Raw genomic sequence first — 24,259 nt, 5'->3', positions numbered from 1 at the left:
GTTAAATGTTGTCCATCTTTTACTACTACTTAATATATCGTTACTGTTTTGGATGAAATTTAAGATTGTACAATATAAACCGCGCAAATTTAGCTTTATTGCACAACACGCATATTACGCTCTCTTGACCCTACGTGGGTTGTATGCGTGGTTGCGAATTATGACCCCGGAGACAAGTTATTCATTTTCGGTTATTTATCATTTATGAAAACGATGCAGATAAGAGTAACAACTGTCAAGTTTTTTGATGTTAAATGGGAAAGTTGCTTAAGAGAGGGCATGAAAGGTTTTAGTTTAATTTTCGGCTGAAGCGGGGCTCCCACTTCTGTGTAATGAGCGGTTTTATGTCCATCTACATACAAGTTTGCCAGTGATTTTGCAAGTTGTTTATTCATTATTCAAGCCAAGAGAATTCAATTATTTTATTTACGGGGGTAATTAGCATTTGATGGGAAAGGAAGTCCCGCTGGATCAAATATCTCATTCGAGTTCATAATCTGGGATTTAATTTTCGTGCTCATTTCATGATAACATTACGATTGCAAAGTGGCTTATGTGATGATAACCTGACATGTCTTCATATTCATTAGATACGCGTGTGAAAGATATGTAAACTGGGGAGACTTTATTGAGTTGTTTGCTTGATGGTTTGGACAAGGAGATCTATCCACGTTCCCAATTTCTGATCAGCTGGATATCCACAGATTTAGTGATAATGGGCAATTAAGTGGAATTATAGCTGTTTATATATCCGTTGATTGACATTGACAGTATAAAAATGGTAGCAATATAAAAAAAAAAGTCAAATTAACTGCGATTCTAATTTTATCTGGAAAGCTGTTTCTGCCAATTGGAAATAGGATCAATATGCGAATGTTCCAAAAGACGCCTCCCATTTTACCGAGTATATTGACGCTCCCGTAAAGATTAAGAAAAATTTCAACATAAAAGCAAGTGATCACAGGCACCTGCTATTGGGATTTTTGAAACGAATTTGAATATATGCATATTCAGTCATTTTACAATGAGCACAAAACGGTTTATATTTAGAAAAGTAAAACCAGTGACGTCGATACCTTTGCTAGTAAGATTTATATTTGCTTACATCTTTAATTATCAGCTTTCTTAGGTATTTCGATTAAAACATGCAGTTGAATATAATTAATTTTATTGGCTATCAAATATTGAAATAGAATTGGTTCGGTGACAACGTTTTATGTTAATTTAAGTTGAATTTTACCTTGAAAAAGTGTGTTAACGATGTTGCATTATAATGTTGTTTGATGGATCCAGATATGTGGGAAGATGTTAGTAATAAAAGCTAATTTTCTCGTTCATTTCTAAAAATATACTTTTATCTGATGTTCCGGGTTTATGTCTCTGTAAATTGTTTGAAAATTTCAGAATATGTCCATTCAAACGTTTCAAAGGCCACGTACATTCCATTACTCACTGACTTCCTCATGCTCTCCTTCTTCCACCATCTAAAACAAATTCTAACAATCTCACTACAAATTGCCACTTGTTGTAACATTGGCTATCATCTCGTCAAAATTTGACAGCATCATTTACTACTGAAAAAAGTCGAGTAGTCCACATGCTCTATGCCCCTAAAAATAAACGCATAAATATATATTATACAAGTATAAATAAAACAAGCAACAACTTTTCAATTTAACGCTATTTTTGCTTATCAGTACAAGAGGCAGCACAATTTGACCATTAAAAATAATTAACATGTTGTTTAACACTGAAATATGTAAAACAGAGCACAGAAAACGCCTTGGAGTGTATAAAGACGAAATGACGACGATGGCACCGGACGACCGCAATACAACAACCACAACATTCCCAAGAAAATTAATTATTTTAAATGAGGAGAGCATTAAAAAAAAAAGAAAAGAAAATAAAGAATTCAAATAATATCACAAGCAAGCCAAAAAGTAGCTTTTTACTTCGTCATTACGCACACCCATCCGGGGACATTAAAAAACGAATCACTGAGCAACGGACAAATAAAAAATGGAACATATCAAAATTGTGTTAAATAAAACTAATTATCACATTTGCTCCTATGGAACATAAAAAATACAATTTGCTGCTTTTTGCACTACCAAATTATTTGCCTCAACTTTTTCTTCTATTTTTTTCTACATATTTATATCAGTCACAAAATAATTAAGTGATTTTACAAGATTTCCAAATTTTTCCTACCACTTTCTGGTTGGGGTTTTTTTTTTTATCACATTCAAGTCTGTGTGTTTTCGTGCAATTTAAGATCAAGGGTGGATTGTTTGATACGGTTGGCTTCCACGACGATGATTTTATTCTCTATGTAGGATGAACGTATGTAACTCCGAATAAATTACTGATTCCGCTATAATAAGTAATTAAGTTTAGAGAGATAATAAAGATTGGAATTAATTGAAATTTTTTCTCAATTTGTATTTGTAATGAGATTACGGACGATTTTAAATGACGTTTTTTTTCAACTTTTTTTATATTTTCAGGCCGGTTTGGATTTGAAGGAGAATTTAGTGGGCGGACCGGCACCTTGGCCGTATCCATCCGTTTATCATCCGTATGATACAGCGTTTGCTGGCTATCCGTTTAGTGGGTGAGTGAAAAGTTTATGTTTTAGGTTGGAATTTTTCTTAAATCTATGGTGGGAAGTCTAGGAAATAAGTTGCATTTTTTGTAAACATGAGGTACACATGAAACAATTATATTTCAAATACGAGTTAAATTGAATTTTGTTTTTCTTTCTGTTTCTGGTGGTTCAATCTACCAAGCTTTTTCTCGGATCTGTTTCTTCTCCTTTGTGGGCCTTTGTCTGATTTGGTAGTGGGGTCGGCTCGTCTGCATCTATTGCTCTTTTTTTCTTGGTCATCTGACGTCTCAAATCATGTAGCGTATAAGGCCACCTTTTTTTGGTCATTTTACTTCGGTCTTCAATGCAATTTTAAGAATTGAGTTTCCGTCTGCTTGAATTACATAACCACACCAAGAAGCTTTTCTTGTAATTTTTTACATCGATCGTGGATGTGCTCTTTTCTGATGTCGTGTTTCACAATATTTTTGTCTACATTATCGCAAGGTGACGTGCATTGTCTTTGAAAGTCGGTCAGCACTTAGAACCAAAGAGGGCAACAGGCGGATTTTGAATTTGAGTCGTTAGTTGATGCATCGATCACAAAGAAAGCTAGTTATGCGACGCCACATCATCCTGATTGCGTTTATATCTGAAGCAATTTTCTGGAGGGATACACTGTTGGCTGATATCATTGATCCAAGATAATTAAATCGCTTAGTTTTGAACATGTCGAACGCCACTGGCAGCGTTAGTGCCTGTTTTCTTCAGATTGAGTCGGAGACCATGCTCCGTACGGCGATCATTTCATGGTCGGAAAAAACGTTCAAGATCGGCTTTGATGTTAGAAGATGTGAAGCGTTTCCTTCAAAAGGACAGGCGAGGCTGTCATTTCTTGTCGGAAATTCACATCTCTTATCTCGTAACATCAGCGTCAGACGAACGAACAGTAAGCGGATTTGAATTGATGGAACTCATTGTCTCATCAATAAAATCTCAGATCTGAATAGCCAAAAAATATTTGTTCTGAAGAGATATATTCAAACCCAACTCAGTTCAGCGTTCTTTGATAGTCTGAAAAGCGACCGAGTTGAGTCTAACCTGGAAAATTCGACCATGATTGAGTTCTCCTAGATAGGCCTCATGCTTCTAACCCCGATTGTTCGGCTAAGCGGCCATATGACCTTGCAGTTTTGTAACAGCGTTAAAATTGCGAGTCTACTCTTGATTATTTGTTAATAACCAAGGGACCTAGTACCTTAGATTCTTAAGCAACAAGTAAAGTGAATGATGCTAAAGCAGTCATCAATGGATCGGTGACGAAATGATTAATACTTGAAAACGGAGGTAAACAAAATCTAGATCCGTAATTTTGACGAAACTCCGAAGATACCTTTCTTGCATTTGAAAATAAGGTGGTTGCAAAAAAAGGAGACCTAATAATGATTGGAATTTCTATTGAAATATTAAAAATATTAAATATATATAATATTAAAATTTAGTTGCTCCCCATTTGGTTCGGTCCGACATGAAGTGGATGTGCACTTACGACCATTGTTTTTTAAGCAAAGGTGGATCATGTTCTTTTAAAGATGTAGGTTACAAAATTTCCTCGATAATTAAAGTTTGCCACTTGGCACTAACTTTCAAACTCAGCCTTATGGTGCTCAAATACTAATTAGTCATTTACTCAGCTGCTTGTTACTCACCAATAACATATCCACATAATTGTTCAGTAGAATCTCCTATTCCATAAATACACTCCTCCATTTCGGGGAGAAGGGAAGGGCTTTCCATTTAGGTGCTCGAAACCGAAGAAGATAGAGAGCCAGGGACCTATTGCAAGTCTCTTATTTTCCTGTTTTCAGAAACTCAAATACTCGCAAATCCCTGGGCTATAGAGAGGATTGTCAACTGGAGCTCATTTCTAAATCAAAGCTGCATAATTTGGCTCAACTTTATCTTGAAAAAAAAAATGCCGAGATTTAGTCGATCACTATTAAAAAATAACTGCACTTTTCCAGCTGACAATCAGGTTTTGAGATGGCCTTGACTGACCCGTAAGAATTCTATTTTAGTTCTTGCGGCGCAAAGAAGACAAAGATTTGGAATACGAAACCTTGAGCCCCTTGAGTTGCAGTAGTTGCTTTCATGTCGTCATATATGTATGCTTGCTAGATAGGTGTCAATGGCGGCTCCGAGGAATCTATTTAGCGCTGCCGTGCACTGTTTTGATGTGACGAACTCCTAAATCCACAACTGCTGTGGGAAGGGCTGTACTCTAGCCGGCTCAAATCTTCAGAGTCAGCCCGTAGCTTTTACGAGGGATAGCAGCTTTCTCACAATACATAGGGCCGCAATCTGGCCCTAGTTACAACTGCGCATTTGCAAAGAAAGTGTCTGAGGATTCCTCTTTCCTCTTCGCAACTGTGACAGTGCAAATTGTATGAGTGTGCCGTGCGAACCGCCGACCATGATCCTGTACGTCGTATTCAATTTCCTTTCCGTATAAGTGATTAAATATTCGCGACGAAAACGCAACGCAACGCAAATTTGGGTCCAATTGATTCTGTTGGCAGGTTTAACTCCTTTCGGGGTGGCCCAAATCGGGATAATATTGAAAAAAGTCTATTAAGTGGTACTGAATAGTAGTCGAATCAAGACTAATGAGGGCTTAAGCCAAGCGTACTCGTAGATTCACTAAAGAACTGGATAAGTATAAACTACCTACAGGTTAATTGTCGCGTTTGTTCACTTTGAACTCATTGGATATTGGTATTCATATTTTTAGTTAAGGATTTAATATCTGCATGGACGGTACTTCGAGAACCAGTTGTTGTGTGATCGAATGAGGAAAGGAGTAACAGGTTCCCGAAATACGATGCTGAAATAGAATTTTTAGTCAAAAGGAATACCTTCTTTCAAAATTGACTAGAAAAAGCTACCGATAATGGTAAATAACATAACAGCCAATAAAATAAATTCCTTCCTTTTCCAGAATATCGAATCGATGAAATGTTAAGATAGGTAAGGAAATGATTTAAACCGCGTCTGGCTTACAGCTGAGACGCAAAAAGATACCGGATTGGATTAGCCCTATCTGTCGTGGATTTCTCTTTCATCGGCCGTGGTATCTGAATTAGCCGAACAGCCCGGCTACATGCGCACAGTTTTACTATTTATTGTTTGTCTCTGTACTTTGGCGATAAATGGTTAAATTATCATACCCATCCAAATTAGCCAAATTGACCAGAAAAAGACACGATTTTGGCAAAGACGAACGAAGTGCCAAGGTCGCAATCCAGCGTTTTGGGATTGACCAATTTTCTCTGACAGTGTCCTATTATGGGGGTCCAAAAACGGAGAAGCAGTGGATAGAACTAGTTAGATGAACCGCAAATTCCCACGGCGAAAAAAAATGATCACTAATCGGGGTGATGGTCCTCCTCTCCAGCTCGTTGGTAGCTTCCAGATAGTCATTCTTCCTAAGGCAAAGATGAAGATCTTAGTGGAAGACGCATCAAGGCCATGAAATGTTGGGGAAAGGCGCAGGTAGGTTTCCCTTCTTCGTTTAACTCAGACAGAAGAAAGTGGCTTATTCTCAATGACTGCGGTTTTGAAATCCAGATTGATGGAACCTACTTTCCCAAATTGGCTAGCAATGAAGCAAGTAAAGGGGTAAAAGTGAAGAGAATTTCGAAGAATGTCTACCCAAGTGTTTCACCCGAAAATAAGATGAGGAAGCCAACTAATGGTGGGGCTAGATCTATGTTTACTAAGTACTTTCTGCTATTGCGGGCAACGGGACCAGGTTGAGAGATGGTGCAAATTTTGACTGAGTCGGCAAAGCTGATCTTTCCGATTTGAAGCATCAATGTTTCAAGTCAGCATAAAATTCTCACAAGAGCACTCATCGCAAATAATCGGCCTGGAAAAGAACTTCTTCTTCTTCTTTCCAAATGGCTATCTCGATACCTGTGGTATTACATCAAATTCCTCCCTGTACTCAACACTGGCGCTTATTTGGTCAAGAAAGCGAGCTATCTGAAGCATTTAAAATGGACTGCAATTTTGACAAACCATTGGTGACCTGTATTTGTTTGGTGCCAATTATTCCATCCATAATGATATTCTGCTAGGTTGATTGTGGCAAAAGTAATGTTCAGGTTCGATTTCTTCAGAAGGGGAGCTATAGCTATATGATTCAGAGGGATCAGGATACCAAATTTGATATGGTTTTATTCACGTTTATAAAGGGTACGTCAGTTACATCCAGACAGTGTACGATTGGAATTCCTTACTGTGCCTTAGCTAGTGGTCACTATCGCCATCAAATATAGAGTGATGTTTCTTGTAAGCAACAGTAGCCTCAAAATGGTTGCGGTGTCAAGGTTGGTGTAATCGTTAGACCGAGTGTGCCGGAAATCAGATATTTGAAGCGTTGTAAACATACCTGGTTCTAATGAAGTTTTTGACATAGAGACTTATTCGGAAAACCAGCAACAACTATGGAGTATTCCTTCAAGCGATTTACCTTCAATTGAGGCCCAGGTGGGTCCGATCTTAAGACTGGATAAACATTATCCGGTCGATGATTGGTTACATCTCTCCGTCTTTCTATTTGTCCTTGCGATAGTGACTAGTGGAAGCAGAAATATGAACTTCGAACATCATTGTTTTCTGGATAAGTCTAGGGGTTTGGTTCATTTTTGTGATTTACTGATATTTTTCATGCATGGTAATCACGGGATTGAATTGTCACTTGGTAATATCTCTCCTGCTCATGCTTCCTTCTGAGGGGAATATTTCCAAAATTTTATTTCTCCCCCAATCATGAATACAATTTCTATAAAAGCAACTTGAGTGAAAGACCCAATATGGTTTATGATTTCATCATTTATCCATCACCATTCAAACTTTTCCTATTCAAACAAAAAATTTACTGACCCTACGACTGACAGTCATTGGAATTGTTAGATAATGATTGAGCCTTTTTGTCCAAAAAATAATATCGAATTTAATAGCTTTTGTTACGCAACACCACTTCGATTGTCTACCCCACTAAAGTCCAATTAAATTTCCAAAACTAGTTGGAAAAATACATATAACAAGAGAAAAAACTTCTCAACCAATAAAACTTGGGTCATAAAATCATATATTGTTGAAAATATGTCATTAGACTTACATTCTTTGTATCTTATTTTATAGCAAGTGTAGTTTTTGTGAAAATGAGAATGGCTGTCGGCGGTTTTGTTATAATTCAAAGTTCTATATATTTGGGCGCATTAGACTATTCAAAAAGGAGTCGTAAAATTGATTTGGGGTTTATTAATATTTATTGGTCAGTTGAAAGCATATAATAACTTAAATAAAATTTGGAATAAAACGTTTTATGGCTAGGAAGGCGTATAATAAATATTGAGTGTATTCAAATCCATCAACCATAAGGATTCCCATTATTCGACCGACAATAGATGACAAAAACCGGAGAAAAGAACCCAACACTTTCCTTATCCGCCAAGTCGTGCAAACAAGAGAACAATCTTTTTTTCTAAAATGATAACGTCATTAAAATGTGTTACAAGGCATTTAAAATCATTTAGAAACAAATAACCATCCTTTCATTGATAACAATCTAAACGTCACCATACATTCGGTAATAAAACAACAATAACTTCAGAAATATCTTTAGATATTCTTTTGGCATTTCTCGACCATATTATCTAGTCAAAGAGTTGGAATGCTCTCTTGAAATTTATTAGACAACATTCTAGTGATCAAAAGATATTGATAGTTGTGTTATGGAATTTTACTCAAGAAGATTTGTAATCTCGGTGAGCATTTGAAATTTGTCAGCGTCAATTTCTAATTGGTAATGCGTATCTGATGGGTCCGAAGAATGTGCTCGAGTGATGCTACTTGATTGTATGTCGCGATAATTTTCTTGGTGATTTATTTTTATTGGCTTTAATCGAGCGAATTTTTTGGTTCTACGATGATTGTGATAAAGATCGTGGAATACTGAGTATTGCTTAAAATAAATGTGTAGGAGAAAAGGGGATTCAATGGTGGTTTACCTTTTAGTGGTACCAAATGTGCAAATATCTTTTTCTAAAAAGGTGTAGAAAATTGATCTACTTATTATGCATTGCTTTGAGCATCCATAAAAAGACGTTATTTTTGACAAACTTAGTAAGTTAAAAGACACATCGCTGATCCGAAAAAATTCAGACGCGATAGAAGTCTTTAGATACTATGCAATATCTGATATTCTAAATATAATTGCATATTCATGGCAATTGATACTAAAAAAGTAGACAGTAGACGCCATCAGGCTAAATTTGGATGTTGTTTTTATTCTTAGACCTCAATTTGGGTAGAGAAAATTCAATTCCTTTTGAATCAAAACTGAATGGGATACGAAACCGCATTAAGACATTCCAAAACTGATTTTTCCAAAAACTTAACCACATTATTACTGCACTTCCCATTTCACTTACAAACAACTTTAATCTTTACAATCATCGGAAGTATCTTTTTTGGTCTTGCTCAATTCAGAAGGGAAGGACACATTTGGCATCATGACGACAATTAGAATGCACTTGTATCTTATATCTTATTTCTTATCACGATTTGCATTCAACCACAAAACATTTTATTGTCATATTGTCAACTGAAATATGAAATTGTCGCCTAAGCGACGTCGCAATGTCGCAATTAATAATTTTCCCATTTGTCACATTTTGAATAATTGCCGCCAACGTACAAATGTACGTGTTCACCTCCTAAAGCCTGGTTTAAACGTGAATAATTTACTAGATGTTGACTGGGTGCGATTGTCCACAGCTGATAAATTTAATTTCCTGACATATTTTGGCATCGTGTTTTGCAAAAAATTACATTCATTTTAGTTTGCATATACAATGGGATTCCTTTGATTAAAATATTATTCAGATGGACATGGAGGGTATCTATGCTATCTATAGATGGATTTTGGCGTCGAATGACATATTTATGACGTCTGTTACGTGAGTGAGCGTGCGATTCATGAAATGAAAAAGAGAGAATGGCACTTGAAGCTCTTTTAGGTTTAGGTAGCACTACATATGCCGCACCGATTGTTACTTGTTCTTCTTCAGCAATAATGTTTATTGTTTGTCCCAAGACAATGCCAATTAATGCTTCCTGTCACGCTTCTTTATCGATTTTAATTTTTTTTTATTATGATTTCATACGAATATACTTTTCGGTCAACTCGTACGATCATCCCAGGTGAAGCCTACTAGCCCGGCTACCAAGCTAGGTACGCATGACCAAAGCCTATCTTCTGTGCTGATGTATCTACAGATACGTTCCTTCGATTCAACATTGAAATTGATGGCACGGTGTGACTCAGTTGAGCTATTCAAGTGCTATTAAGGTGCTGTAAAGACATTTGTTTTGTTGTCTTTTGTCCCGATATGGCAACATAAAATTTGGTTACGGCAACATGAATTACAACTTTGGTGGTCAATTAAAAACGGACGAATCTATAAAAGAATTGTATTATTTTGATGAATAGAAACTGATAAGTCGTGTAATGTTACGACTTTAATGTATGTTGAAACGATGCCGACATTGCTGCTAAAAGAATAATTTGGGGTACAATATTTTTTGGGGATCGGCATTCTTTTTGCTGAGCGGAATTGGTCAGAGATTCAAGGAACTCTTGAAAAGGCAGGCTTGTGGAAGTGATTATCAACGCAAAAGCTATATTACTCTCGAAATGCGCTTATCTCTTGATCTTATCTCGAACGACGTTTCCTTAGAACTAAGGGGTGCACCATTTTTGGAAGTGTTGCGGCCTTTTATTTGTTATATGCTTGGAAGGTGTCACAAACGAATTGTACGAACATAATTGTTTCCTTTTAGTATTAGCGGGTCTGTTGGGCATATTTTTTAGACCTGTAAGAGAGGATTAATCTTGCTCAAAATCGTATATTCCCAAAAACAAAATTTCCCCTTTTAGGTGCCATATATATTTCAAGAGATTCGTGCTTTCTGTCAATATTTCCAATAGTAGCTTTTTTAAAGAAATATTCTCTTCGGCTCAAATCTCATATTCAACATTTACGCAGTGTCGTCGACCCTTTTGTCCTCCATAGTTTTGAATGTTGACCCACTATAAAAGGCAATGAGCAGCGCCATCCCGCTGTGGGGACGAAGATATTGTGTTAGACCAGTGAGGTAACAGGAAATAACCACATCAGAAATGAGGACATCCGCAGTCGATGTGGTCTTGTACTGACTGTGGAAAAATTACATGAGAGATATTTCATATGGTATGACCAATGGAACTGGCCAAAAGACTGGCCGAAAAAACAATGACTGGGTACGCTAGATTGTGATTTGAGAACCACTTGACTCCATCCATCTCTGCTTAACGTCTCTTTTCGTGGCGGCATGAAAGGCCAACCTAAGAGTTATAAACCACTGTGAATCAAACACTTAAAATCTCGCATCCCGATCGCGGAAAAACCATACCTACCTATCTACAAATATCTACATCGTCTCTTTAGGCCCAACTCTCTTACATCATGATCGAACGATCCCTAATTTTATATTCAATTGATTGCGGGTTGAATAAGCTTTGGGGAAATTATCTATCAACTTTGGCAATTATGGCTGCATTATTTCTTCAATCTGCTCCTACTGTACTCCTTTTTGGCCTTGAATTCCCTCAGTTGCCTTGGCTCATTGAACGCGTCCTCCGATTTCTTTCATTTATATTATTGTCGACTTTGATTGTGTCTCCTCATTTTTTCCGGGGTTTTTCTTTTCAACTAATTTCGTCGTCTAATTTCCTCTTCCATATACTCTAAATGACCAGTCCATAGAGTCTTTATTATTGTACTATGATAGGGATGAGAGTAGACCTTTCAACTTGTCTAAATTCACGGCAGAAAATTCATACCATATACACTGACTTTGTAAAAGTCTTTTACACTGTAAAACCCAAGATACTTCTGTGCAAATTCATATCTCTCAGTGCTCCCATATCACACGAATCATATCTTGCTCCTTACCTTTCCAACCATTCCTGTTCTGTCTCTTTCGATGGCTGCATATTTTGTTCTCTTTCCTTCTCCTCTGCCGTCCCACAAGGCTCTACTCTAGGCTCTTTATTATTTCTATTCTTTATCAATGATCTTTTTTTTCCCCTCTCTCCTTCCTTATTTGACCCTATTTGTTCTATGCTGACAACCTCAAGCTGTTTTTCGCTATATGGTCGCGTATGAACTGTGTCCGCCCTCAGTCAAATCTAGACACCCTGGTTCATTGAGGTTACCAAATGGGGCTGCAAAATTATCGGGCTTTATACTTTACTCATCCCTCTGATTTTGATTCCATCTAACCCCTCTTTAATTCTGTTCAATTCTCTTCTGAGAAATATCCTCGAGTACTGCTCCGTGATCTGGCAACCCTCCCGTAACCGTGTACCTTGGAAAGGTACATTTGAAAATTTACTAGTTCGCTCTTCTTTAAAAGAAATTCACCTCCTTCCCTTCCTACAATAGATTCTGGATTTATGCATACTTTTCAAACTTTCCTCGAGTCTGATGGACTGGCTCCACCTCTAATGACATTACCTGCCGTCCTGTGCCTTATAATACATTCAACGCAGATATTTATAATATATTTTTCGATGGAGCTCAAAATTTACTTCCTTTCCCTGGTTTCAAGACCCTGTCGATGTTATAACGCACAAAAGCTTGGTCCCTTAAACTTTTTTCTTCAGTAGTTTCAAGCAACGATTTAGGTTCTTCAGTTTTCTTACTGAAGGCAATAAATAGCTCGAGGTTTTTCTGTTTATTGCCCGTAGGTAAATAAATGAATTGTCCTTTAAACTGTCACATAGAGAAAATCGGAATAGAGTTCGTGAATATACATGGCCACTGTAATAAAGAGTAGAAGATGACCCTATATGTAGTTACTAAGCCTGTTCGGACCTCATGGCAAGATACTCAAAATAGGCTTTCTTTAATATCTTGAGCACTTTCTGCTTGAAGAGGCCTTTCAGAGAACAGTATAATGGACTTGATTTTTTCTTGGACCTCCGGTTCCTCCCAGCCTTTCAACCCAGTCTAACCGGGTGCCAATTAGAAACTCATCGGTGAATTTCGTCCTTGAATCAAACTTCATTAGCCTTCGTACTGTATTGTTCGCTAATTATCATGGCATCTGCTTCATTTGCCACTTCTCTCTGCTTTGGACATTTACTTTCCATCTTTATATAATTTAGATCGAGTTAGCGAGAATATTTCTTTGATTTCGAATAGGCACGTATTCAGGCTCAGGTCTAAAAAAAAATGTAATGCATCCTTGTTTGCATAGCTTTTCGTCTCCCTCTCTCATTTCCTCTAGGGCGTTATTGAGGGCGTTGTTTCCCTCTTCTTCTTTAATGTTTAGAAGTCTGAGATGACCCCGCTACCTAACGAAATGCTGGCAAATAAAAGGAGGAAATGAGAGAGTGAAGATTTCGAAGCAGTTGTTGCAGGTCTGTAGTGGACCTATTTCATTAACCTCCCTCAAAACAATCACACACATCCAACACCGTGGTCACGAAGTTGAGATAACTAACTAACGCTTCAATGACTTTGGCCATCACATCGTCAATTGTTATCAGTTTAAGAAATGCAGTTGGACCTTTTCAAAGTTTAGGACGAGACCACCAGTCTTTGTTTTCTTGACAGCGTTAACCTTTCTAATTTTTGTCTGATTGAATTTTACTTCTCAGGTTTTTGGCGGAATGACGCCTTTTGTTGGTTGCATAAACACTACAGCTGTTTTATTTCGCTACACTTTCTCTATATCTTTTTTCGGTAAAATTGTCTTCCTTGCATCTTGTTTCTTTAACTTTTTCGGTATTTTCCGCGGTTCTGTTTTCTTAGTGACCTTCTGCCATTGTATGGGTTTTTCTTCCATTGCTTCTTTACAGATCAGCTTCTAGTCACCAAGGCTTTTCAGTTGTGCAATAGACGCTTCGGATTCTTTGTATTGATTATTAGAGCCGTTGTTGGGTGAGGGTTTTTTTCAAGAGAGATCGTTCCTCCAACACTCAGGCCTTCAGTTAGCCTATTGTACCAAGTAGTTATTACTTTTAGACAGTAATAAATATCCGTCGGGGTGTGACTTCGAGATCAGCAATCGAACCGTTTTACGGTAGGGTTCTTCTATGTTGTCATTTTCCCTATTTTTGCCATAATTTTCGAAAGAAATTTCAAAAAGCTTTCTGAGCTCAGCTCTTTAACATCAATGCTGATAGGCGAGTTGGGCAGAATACCTCCTCGTTGTACGTAAAGTTCAAACTAGTTAAATACTAGCGCCTCCTCTTCCTCACCTCCTAATTTGATTATCTACTACTTTGTTTCTGCTTGTTTTGCCATCATTTTCACGTTCCCGACTTCTAGCTGCCTTTCATGCGCCATGGGTACCTGTGCAGCGAGATTTAAGTGATTGATTGATTCTATAATAACCTAGTTCGGGGCGCTTGGATTTCTTCGGGAATTTATTTCCACCGAGTCGAATCACCAACGCAATGAGATCATATAGCAACCGATGTCCGGTCTAGGCCTGCCCTTAAAAAAAATTCAAACGTTGTGGACCTGCGCCAAGTTTCTGCGATTCAGTATCTTTATCGGCTGCCCAGCGTCCTGTCCAACGACAGCGCTTCATCTGAAGCACGGATTTCATACTATAAACTTGTAGGCTTACCAGTATTTCAATGGAAGGGAGACTTCTGCAGCATCAACCGGAAAGGTTTTTTGGCATAATATCAGCCCCATCTGGTAAGATAAAAGAAAATCACGCCCTAAAAGCGGTGTAACCAAAATCGCGCGAAAATTCCCTAGTGTGTTATGCTATGGTTCATAATTCTCCTCCCTAATTATTTCTTTGTTTGCTTGTCGCACTGCTCCCGAGCAGACCGTCGCACTATGGCCTTATAGAACTAGTTTTTCAGTTCTTCAGCTTTGATTGTTGTCTCGTAATGCTGCGATTAATATCTATTGTAAATAGACAAATTTTAACTTTAATCTGAATCAATTCATTTCATCTTCGATGTCAAAAGTTAGTCCAAATTCTTGTTACAATTTTTCCAACTCGTTATTTAGTTTCGATTTTCAAAGTTTTTCATGTTCCGCTTTCTTTGCCAGATTTATCGGATTGTTTGGATAATATTGACGAATTACGGTTTCGTCCAGGGCAGAGGCCACTCGTTATGTACTGTCTCTACCTTGGGAGCAGCTCTTGGAGTAGACGTGAAGTTCCACTCAACTGATGAGGAATCTTCGTGGGCAAAATCATGAATTAGATCTCTGTCATTTTGGGTAACGGAAAATGATCTTCTAAGTTTTATGTCGGCTCCTTTGTATTGCAAGAGAATGTTTTTTTTCCAAAACTGTGCTTAGTGCCGAGAGGGATATTCTTATGGTACCGAACATTATTCGCAACTTTAAGTCACATTTTTTTTAAATTTTCGCCTTGGAAAAATTATATTGAAATTATATTGCTATACCCTCCGTAAACTAGGTTCCAAAAAGGCGACCGGTGGGTCATCTCTCTGAAGCTTTCGCCTCATTTGTTAGACCTAAAACAAACTCTTCTGTGACCCTTCTTGGAGAACTTGGAACACTTTAAATTAATTTGACGTGCCCCTATGCTTTATATGTTCTGTATGACCAGGCTAGGAGACCTATAGGATCGATGTTTTCATGGATTGCCTCTGCTCGTGGGGTAAGAGTAACCTTTGTTTCATCGATTAACAATATCAAGTGCCACCGCTGTCACATGCATGCCCAAATTCGGTTGCACAATAGTTTCACTGCTTTTCATAATGTATGAACCACCGTCCTCTGGATTCAAAATAGGGTTGTATGTACTTATATGCTCTTGTCAACGACTGATGTATGATTAAATGTATGAGAGCTTATCGCTCTGTAGAGTTTCTCATCTAAGGTTGATCGTCTTACTAAACCCAGGCCCTATTTCCAGTTTCAACATGGAGAACAACTTAAAAAACAAGCAAAAAGTCCACAGTGTAAACATGCTCATATGTTTCTCTGAAATCAATTTCCTATATTCAATCGATGTTCCAATTATCTAAGAGAACAATCTAAATTAGAATTAGAAAAAGACCCTATGAAAGGTAAGTTTACAAGAAAACCTGTAGACGACAGTCTACGTCTACGAATTAGATAATCTTGTCGCTTTAGTTTTAACTCGTATGCTAATCAAGTGTCATCATTGGAATTTTAATGCAACACCTCGGTCCTGACTAAGCCCAGCACCTGAAGATAAACGGAGGCGAGAATTTCTCGAATCTCATTACGAATACTTTATAGAATCGAGTCTGCAATGCAAGTCACACTCGTAATAGCAATTAGGCATATGCAAATTTCTTTGTGCTATTAAATTATGCTGCACCTGCCTGCCTGTAATTTTCTAGGTATCGATATGATTTTGGCGAGCCTTGACGAGACACACGATTCGCCAAGCGTTAATGAGATAATTGCCCTCAGATTTGAACTGTACGAAACCAGGCGGCCGTCTGCCAAGGTCACCGTGAACAATAGATGGATTCATTAAAATCGATCCACGATAAACCAATGCACAATGCTTCATCATAGGTCTGTAAAAATCCAACCATTCCTCCCCCTATTCGACCCCAAGAATTTTCCCGCAAGTTCCCATGTCGCTGCCTCAAAATCCACCGATAAAATGCCGACAAACAAATAATCATTGATAAACAATTAATACGAGATTGAAACGTTCAAGGTGTGCGGAAAGAATTAAGACGAGGAAAGAAGCACGATCCGCGAATAAAAATGCAATTTTATCTGTACATTACGCAAAATGCATATGCATTTATAATAAAGATAGAAAGCACAGTGGGTCGAAAAACAACCAGAAAAACATGAAACATACACAGAAAATTACAAAAAAGGCCGCTATCTGAAAATCAAACGGCATGTCAGCCTCGTGCAAAAATGCATCGTTGTCGCCGATGCACAAATGTGGCCGGCCTTAAAGATTTGCGCAAGACCATGTCCACTGAGAAAAATTTGCATTCACGCAATTCTATGTTGCTGGGTGTTACGTGAGGAGGGAGCTATGTGGGTGCACAACTTTTCGAGACCGGCTAGTTGGCGTCGCTGGTGAAGTTTGGTGAGGAGATTTCGGTGACTAATGTGGCTTTTCAAATGATTGAAGTTTCCATGATAATGGGTGGAGGGGGTTGGCTGTCCTAATCTGTATATTACCTAAAAAGTCCTAATTTGTTTCAAAAAATGCTGAACCTCGGTTGCATTTCCTCCTTTCTTAAGTTCTCGGGGTCTTTTTACAGAGCAAAGGAACCCTGGCATTTCTTTGCAAGAGCCAAAAGCTTGCTCACCAATATAAATGATAATCCTTTTGCGTCATGAAGCGATTTGGTGGTGGAGGCCGGGGTTGTAAAATCGAAAGAAATAAGCTGCAGGGTGGGCGTAGATAGCTTCTAGGGCTTCTTTAAATTTTGATTTCGTGGAAATTAAGATGTTTTTTCACCTCTTACGTTAAATTTGAATCCAACTTCTTTCTTCCAATTTGAAAAGGCTGGTTCCTGAATTTTTGGTCCTGGGATACATTTGTATATTGGACAAAGTTTAGCGACAGATTAAAAGTAGATAGTAATAGGGGATGAAGGAACAGGGGGTCGTGTTTCAATTATAATTTTCGTCCGAGAATCACTGAATTTCTCGATAATTACTGCAGAACTCTCGTTACTTCCTTGCGGTCGTAACAGACTACCAGCCCCAGTCACCTCGATCCAACCAAGCAATTCACTTTAAAAAAAAAAATTAAATAAAAAAAATCATCTAAATTTGTATGTCTCCATAAACTCTATAGAAAACGTGCGTACGCATTTTTCCGTGCACTAAATACTAATAAGATCGCAAGTCTCTCAGATACTTCTTCAATACGCACTTGATACACCTGAAGACATTCGCTTGGATATAAAAAGTATTCAACGTCTTTCAATTGTTCAATTTCATTAAATTCGTGATTGTTCGATTTCTTGTCGATTGTTCATAAAAACTTTTAAATAATATAAATAATTTATTGTATTCAAATTTTAATTCTGAAAAGTACACGGAATTTACGCCTGTAATGAGTGGCGGAACGGCGGCATGAAGAATTTATGGCCAATATGGTTAGTTATGACGGGGGGTTGGAGGGGTTGTGTCAAATTGCGTACATGAACTCCATTGGGTTCGGTCAGAGGAAAACAAGGTCTTCTCCTTAGACGAAGTGCCAGAGACTAGTTTGGGCATACTTAATGAGTAACCGTTGTCTTGGTTTGATTTTGCTGATGACGTCGGATTGTTGTTGGTCATGCACAAAATGCGCGGATTGAGGTTTCTGGTTAAGTACGAGCACTTTGGTTGTTAATTAGTTATTGATCATTGTTTGATGACGAGATTGGTTGATAAAATGAATGATTATTCATTTCTTAGAAAATTGTGAGGTGGTTTAGGTCTGTGCGGAAATACGGCGTTGGAGAGTGCGATAAATGAATATGGCTGACTTGTCTGCAGTCGGACCTAACTGGAGATACCTCAATACTCATACTTCAAAAGAACTGTCCAGAAAGTTGCTTTACTCGATGCAGTGCCTAATTCAGGAGTTTTGATTTAGTACCGACACAATTTTAGGATTACTTAGTGTCTATGCCTAGAAAATTTTCGACTTGCTGCCTCGTCCAGATGAGTTGTATTTGTCCTGAATGAAACTACAAGCCGGCCTTCCTTCTTTGATGAAACTTGATAAAGGAGGTCCTGTGAATCAAACAGATGGGAATTCAGAAACAAGTGGAGGCGGGCTCAACACCCATGATCGTTGAAGAAATGAATTTGTGTCTGTCAAGCTTAGGCTTGAACAAAGAGGTTTCCATGTCGTGTGTGCAAACCTATGTAAGGGAGCGATCAATGTCTGGGAACTACTTCGATCACGCTGCTTCCCGGGCAGATATAAGGTGTCTGATAAGTTACCTCTACCCTGGATAAACACGGAAGTTGTCTTTCGTTTCTAGAATTGAAGGTTGTCTGAAATATCTCGAGTTTTCAATAAATGGCCCAATTTCGTACTTATTATCGTAATGAAGATAATCACTTTCAGTTGGAGAATGTTTGGCCTATTCGGGTTATACTTTATAGGAAATTGCTGCTGATTGTTTTTCCGCCAAAAAATGATGCAAATGCTTAATAAAGTAGTAGTCGGTTGGCGAAAGGTCCGGTGAATATAGTGGATAAGGCAGAGTCAACTTTTGAACCGTTGTTCTGGATACATGAGGTCGTGCATTGTCGTGAAGGAGTATCACACCATCTCTGTTGAGTAATCTCGGTCGTTGAATACTCAATTTTTGGTGCATTTCCTCGAATTGGGCACAATATTTCTGTGCATTTATCGTTTCTCCAGGTGCCAAAAAAGAAAAGTGGATAACTGCAGCTGTAGACCATCAAACAGTCACCATTACCTTCTTCAGATGGAGGCTCGGTTTTGGCATATGCTTCGGTGGCTCATCTAGCCATTGTACTGATCGGCGACGATTGTTGTATGATATCCACTTTTCATCACCTGTGCAAAAAGGGATCGCTTATGTTGAGAGAAACGAACTGCAAAGTTCCATTCGAAGCGACATGTTTTGCTCCGTTAGGGCATGCGGAACCCATTTGTCGAGTTTGTTCACCTTTCCAAGTTGTTGAAAGTGCGGGAAAACTGTCGAATAGTGTACGCCCAGTTTCTCTGTAATGCCTCCCAAAGACTGAGGTGTGTCGGATTCGAGTAGCAAACGCAACTCTTCGTTGTCAATCGATGGTCCTGGATGTGGGTCACTTTGCAGGTTTACGTTGCCTGACCGGAATTTTTAAACCACCGCCGTGTGGTTCGTTCGCTTACCGTATCAGCTCCAAATGCGTTGTTAATGTTCCTGGTACCATCCGCCGCTTTATGACCGAGTTTGAGCTCAGAGAGAAAAAGTATATGTTCTTAGCTCTTCTCCATCCTTTTTTCCTTTTTGTTCACTGTTATCACAACGATGGTCAAAACTGAAATGACTCCTTGATTAAATGTAGGAGTCTTTATACTTCATTATTCGACACCAACAGCGAAAACTGGTGGCGGTTTGACACACACAAAATCGCAACTAACTTCACTTGATTGCCAAATCGGCTATTTCATGTGCGACTACCTAATACACTTTTAGGTTGGTAAAGCACAAATTGGATTCAACAGGCAAAATGTTTTTTGTAGGTGATCCGATTTATCTGCCTACATTTACTTTCTGTCTTCACTGATGTTCTTATGAAGTTGTGTACCAAACACCCTTATAGTCGAAGAAAACGAACAATAATTGTGCCAGTGTCCTCGGGACTAGGGCAACCATTCTGGAACTTAGTGACCTTAACAACCCATTTTCAATCAAGATTGTTGTATCGACCATGATCCAGGATGGCAGTCGATTAGCGCAGTTGTGCCATTATGAAATCAGAAACTCAGAAGACCCTCGAAAGCTATAAAAATTCATTCATAGTTTCGAGTATCCAATTGATGTCATTCATTCATTGAGATTGGCTTACCTATGATTGTAGAGGAATATTCCGCTAAGTGTTGGTTACCTTGCTTTAGTTAGAGATGGATATTTCTAAATGAAATGTATAAGGATTCTTCGCTCGTTTTCGCAACTGGGACAGTGCTTGTTATTAGGAATACCAATTCTAGCGGCAGAATCAACATCTCGTGCATATGACCAAGGTTTGCCTAATTTTTTTGGCTAAGTATAGTGAGTCCTTCGTTTTTGATTAGTTATATGATGACTACATCTTTCTTCCCACCCGGTGTTGACTACAGTGAGGAAGTGAGTGAAAATTCCGTTTTTGTGGTATTCAGCAAAATTTTGATTTACGCAATAGTCAAATATTGATTGCCGCACCTCTGCTAAGCAGATTGTCGGTTGACTCATTTCCAGCAATGTGTCTTTGGCTGGAAAACTAGATATTGGTGGCACTGAGCAAATCCTCCAAACTGACTAGTTCAGTGCGACACCGTGACACAGAAGTTAACGTGGTGGAATCTAATGGCTTATACTGAGGGCTCACTTGCTTCCCAGATAATCGGTAGCTCGCACCGGTAAATGCTGTTGTGTTCGAGAAATACCATGAATGGCAGACACCATGCACCTTCGAAATGAATCTGTCACTGACACCGCAGATCTTTTTTGATCCACTAGCAAAGACCACAGTACCAAAATCATCTATCACTTCAACTTTGCTCCGCATTCTTTTAGTTAAAATTTTCATCGTTTGGCTTTTAAGAAGTCTAACTTTTTGTGCTATAGTCGGTTGGGATAGCCTTCGCTTTTCTGGGCGGACGATATCAACATGATATTTCTGTGTTGGCTTGGCTGTCCAGTATCCGAATTTTCATAGTCGGACGGTACTGCATTCCTGGTGCAACCATATGCTGCTCTCTCTTCTTTGTTAAATTTAAATGAGGATAGGACCTCGACGATTGGACTTAAAACGGATGCGCAGATCTTCTGTTACAGCTTTCAATTTCTGTTGAAAATAGCTTTACAACTATCGGCTTTTTTGGTCCGCGGTTTAGCCGAGATTAGCTGAAGTCCATTTTATTTGGAATAACACATAAGCCTTTAATTACAGTTCAGGAACACAATTTATCCCGGCTATCCTGGATCATCTCACTGATAATAAAAATCCCTCACAAGCTGATATTACCAAATTTTTTACTGAAGCCACTACTTAAAGTCCCTTTTTACTACGCTTCTTTAAGATTTCATCCATAATTATCAGAAAACAGTGGTAAAGGGCGCGCTTTCAGATATTCTTCTCCTGATTTTTTTTTTGTTCGTCGATCGTCCTCCAACTTTGCAACAATTATCTTGGTTCTTAGCATAGATACTATTCATGAAGTGAGGCAACTCTCCACATCAATAATTTTCTGACCTTTTTCGAATCGTTGTTAGCATGTAGAGGTATGGAAATAGCACATGTGTAATTGATCCATATCCAGCTTGAACAGATATCCTTTCATCTTGAATTTACTGTTCGGATTGGCTTCTGAAGCATGATCAGCAATATCCCGATAAAGAGAGAGCATCGGTATGGTGAGAAGCTGTTAGTACCCTATGCTAGCCTCCCTTCGGTAAGAATTGGTGTAATATTTTTGAGCCTGCTACTTAGCGTGCTGCACTCCCACTCCTGCTACAAGGGAGGAAATACGCGCCATATGATTCTGTCCAGGACTTTCTCAGAAAAGATGTAGCTTCGTATTCCTTGGACAAAGTCATGTTCATTCCTTAAAACCCTCAATGGATTGATTGATGTCCAACTAGCACCTCTCCTTGTGACATTCCTATAAATTTGATAGTTATCCTAGGGGATATTGGAGATTTGTTTTTTTTTCGTCCAGATTGTCGTCAGTACATCACAATGGTTGGATTTTCTTACTGTGCGTGTCCAGGTAACGCAAGCAAGACCCACCTCATTCTTTTCAGTCGGAGCTTCTCCATAACATATGTCATGTGTTGGAACTGCAACCCACCAAAAGGTTGGTTTTCCTGGTACAGATAAAGAAAGGTATTAGACAACTCCGTAATAGTTCATCGCTTCTGCTACTTTTGCATAGGAGACTATGTGTCAATAACCCTCTGTAAATGTCAGATAACCAGGTTACGCAATTCCAATATTTTTACTTAAGTCTTTTTCCTTATCTAAATCAGTGAACCCTCTCACGCTAGTAATGATGATGTAGTTTTAATCCTGGCGGACTTTCTAGTTTTTCTTTCGTTTACATATTGCTTTGACACCTTTCTGACTTTTCGTCAACTGAAGTGTGATTTTTCAACTTCACGCTCGAATTTCGGCCACTTCTGGAATAAATTCTCAATAAATTCTTCTTGTCATTTGAGAGTGGAAAGAATTTTTTAAATTTATAAATAATATGATAATATAAAATCAATAAAGTGGTAGGAAAAGACAACAAATATTTAAGAGTCAATTTGTCCAATTTTTGTAGCACGTTGCATTCTACTTTCCGGGTCTCTCTGGGAATTTGAAGATGTTAACAATCATAAAAATTTTTCAAAATCATGGAAGTTACTAAGAGGGTAGATTTTCGTCTACCACTTGTAGTCGGGCCTAAAATTAATAGACAAGGAGTAGCTTTCTCCTAATTATAATTTTTGGTTTTAACCAAAATATATATTTACGTATACCGAAATATATATTTACGGTTAAGACCAAAAATTATAATTTGGAGAAAAGCTATCCCTTGTCTATTAATGTAAGTTGCTGTCGCCACAAATGCCGAGGATTTTTTTGATGAAGGATCAACTTGATATCTCCTACGTTATAAATGCCGTTGGATAATGTGGTATATTAAGCTGGCTGATGAGACTTTGCTCTGGATCATGCATATCTAGAGCAAGTTCTACGGCATGAAAAGACGAACACACTAAAACGTCTCAAGAGATTTACTTATTGTATGTTTCTGGCTACATTCAATGAGGCTTTCTGGTCATGCTACCTTCAATGGCCCAAAAAAAGATTCCATTTAGAAGTCTGACAAAGCTGGATGTTAAAATTATCTCCTGTGTATGATAGAATTCGTTTCCCGCCAAAGGAACAATTCTTCGGAGTTTGGGCTATCGAAGCCCACCTTCCACCAAACCACTAATGGTTGAATCCACTATCACGAGAGAAATTTAACTTTTAGTAGAATATAAAGGGCTTTCATGATATTTGACTCCTCTTCGAAACATCATGCATTTGGTGCCTATATTATTTGTCTGATTGATTTAATTGTGATTCGAATGCCCCCGGATGAACTTCGATTTCGATCGGCATGCTACATCCATGACGCATGGTATCCCTGGGAATTGTTCTGCAGGTCTTTGAAGGAATGGGACCATTCTATAAAGTATGCAACAGATTTGTGTTTTCATTACAAAGAACCTACGAATTTTATTTAGTTCCATTCTAAAGCCAAATGGAGTTGCTTCACCACTCGGTGAAATATGAGACATCTTTTCCTTTCACTCCTTTTCTTATTATCATTATCACCATACCTAATGCTATAAAAAAGATAGGCTTACAGTCGCGGGGCAAACATAAAAACGAACGAGAACATCTCATGATGTAACCGCGATTCGAACCTGGGGGTACATAACGAGAGGCTAATGCTCTGCCAACTCAGCCATTGCATGTAGCTTAGTAAAATAGATGTCACTGGCTTTCCAAATGCTTCCGTCTGATTTATAATTGTGACATATTCTCGAATGAAATGGTTTACCAGTATACAGATTGGCTATCGTTAAATAAATTACGGGGAAAATGGGGCATATCCGCATTTAAAAAACGAAGGAACAACCGGCATTGATTGAACATTTTTTTGTTTGATATAATATGCTTTCGTTTCACCATTTGAACTTCTTATAATTACGACCTCAGCAATAACGACCCCCCTTCCCTTTAATTTCTATATAATACCTATAAATTGTCGTAATAGTTGCTGACAGTCGGAGTTAGAGCATAGACGGACAATCAGTACCAATCAGATCTTTCACTCCTTAGT

At 38.2% G+C, this 24,259-nt stretch overlaps 1 protein-coding gene and 1 long non-coding RNA gene across 4 annotated transcripts in view; one reads left to right on the top strand and one right to left on the bottom strand.

Annotated features, from left to right (window-relative positions):
• Window positions 1-24,259, top strand: part of LOC119649291 (homeobox protein caupolican) — a 308,010-nt gene that overhangs the window by 260,076 nt on the left and 23,675 nt on the right. For both annotated transcript variants that reach the window (XM_038051385.1, XM_038051386.1), the window contains exon 3: window positions 2,511-2,617. In XM_038051385.1, coding sequence (XP_037907313.1) covers window positions 2,511-2,617 — 107 coding nt within the window. The remainder of the gene's footprint in view (window positions 1-2,510; window positions 2,618-24,259) is intronic.
• Window positions 1,070-2,353, bottom strand: LOC119649292. Of its 2 annotated transcripts, none has more exons than XR_005249116.1 (3): window positions 2,215-2,353; window positions 1,440-1,610; window positions 1,070-1,380 (listed from the first exon to the last, which is right to left on the bottom strand). It is a non-coding gene; the product is annotated as an uncharacterized LOC119649292 (long non-coding RNA). The 2 variants fall into 2 exon arrangements; XR_005249115.1 differs by lacking the exon at window positions 2,215-2,353 and adding an exon at window positions 1,667-1,815.

This window comes from Hermetia illucens, chromosome 2 (assembly GCF_905115235.1).
Source record: "Hermetia illucens chromosome 2, iHerIll2.2.curated.20191125, whole genome shotgun sequence".
NCBI lineage: Eukaryota > Metazoa > Arthropoda > Insecta > Diptera > Stratiomyidae > Hermetia > Hermetia illucens.
The sequence above is the reverse complement of the archived record's forward strand: the minus strand, read 5'-3'. Positions and strand labels throughout refer to the sequence as shown.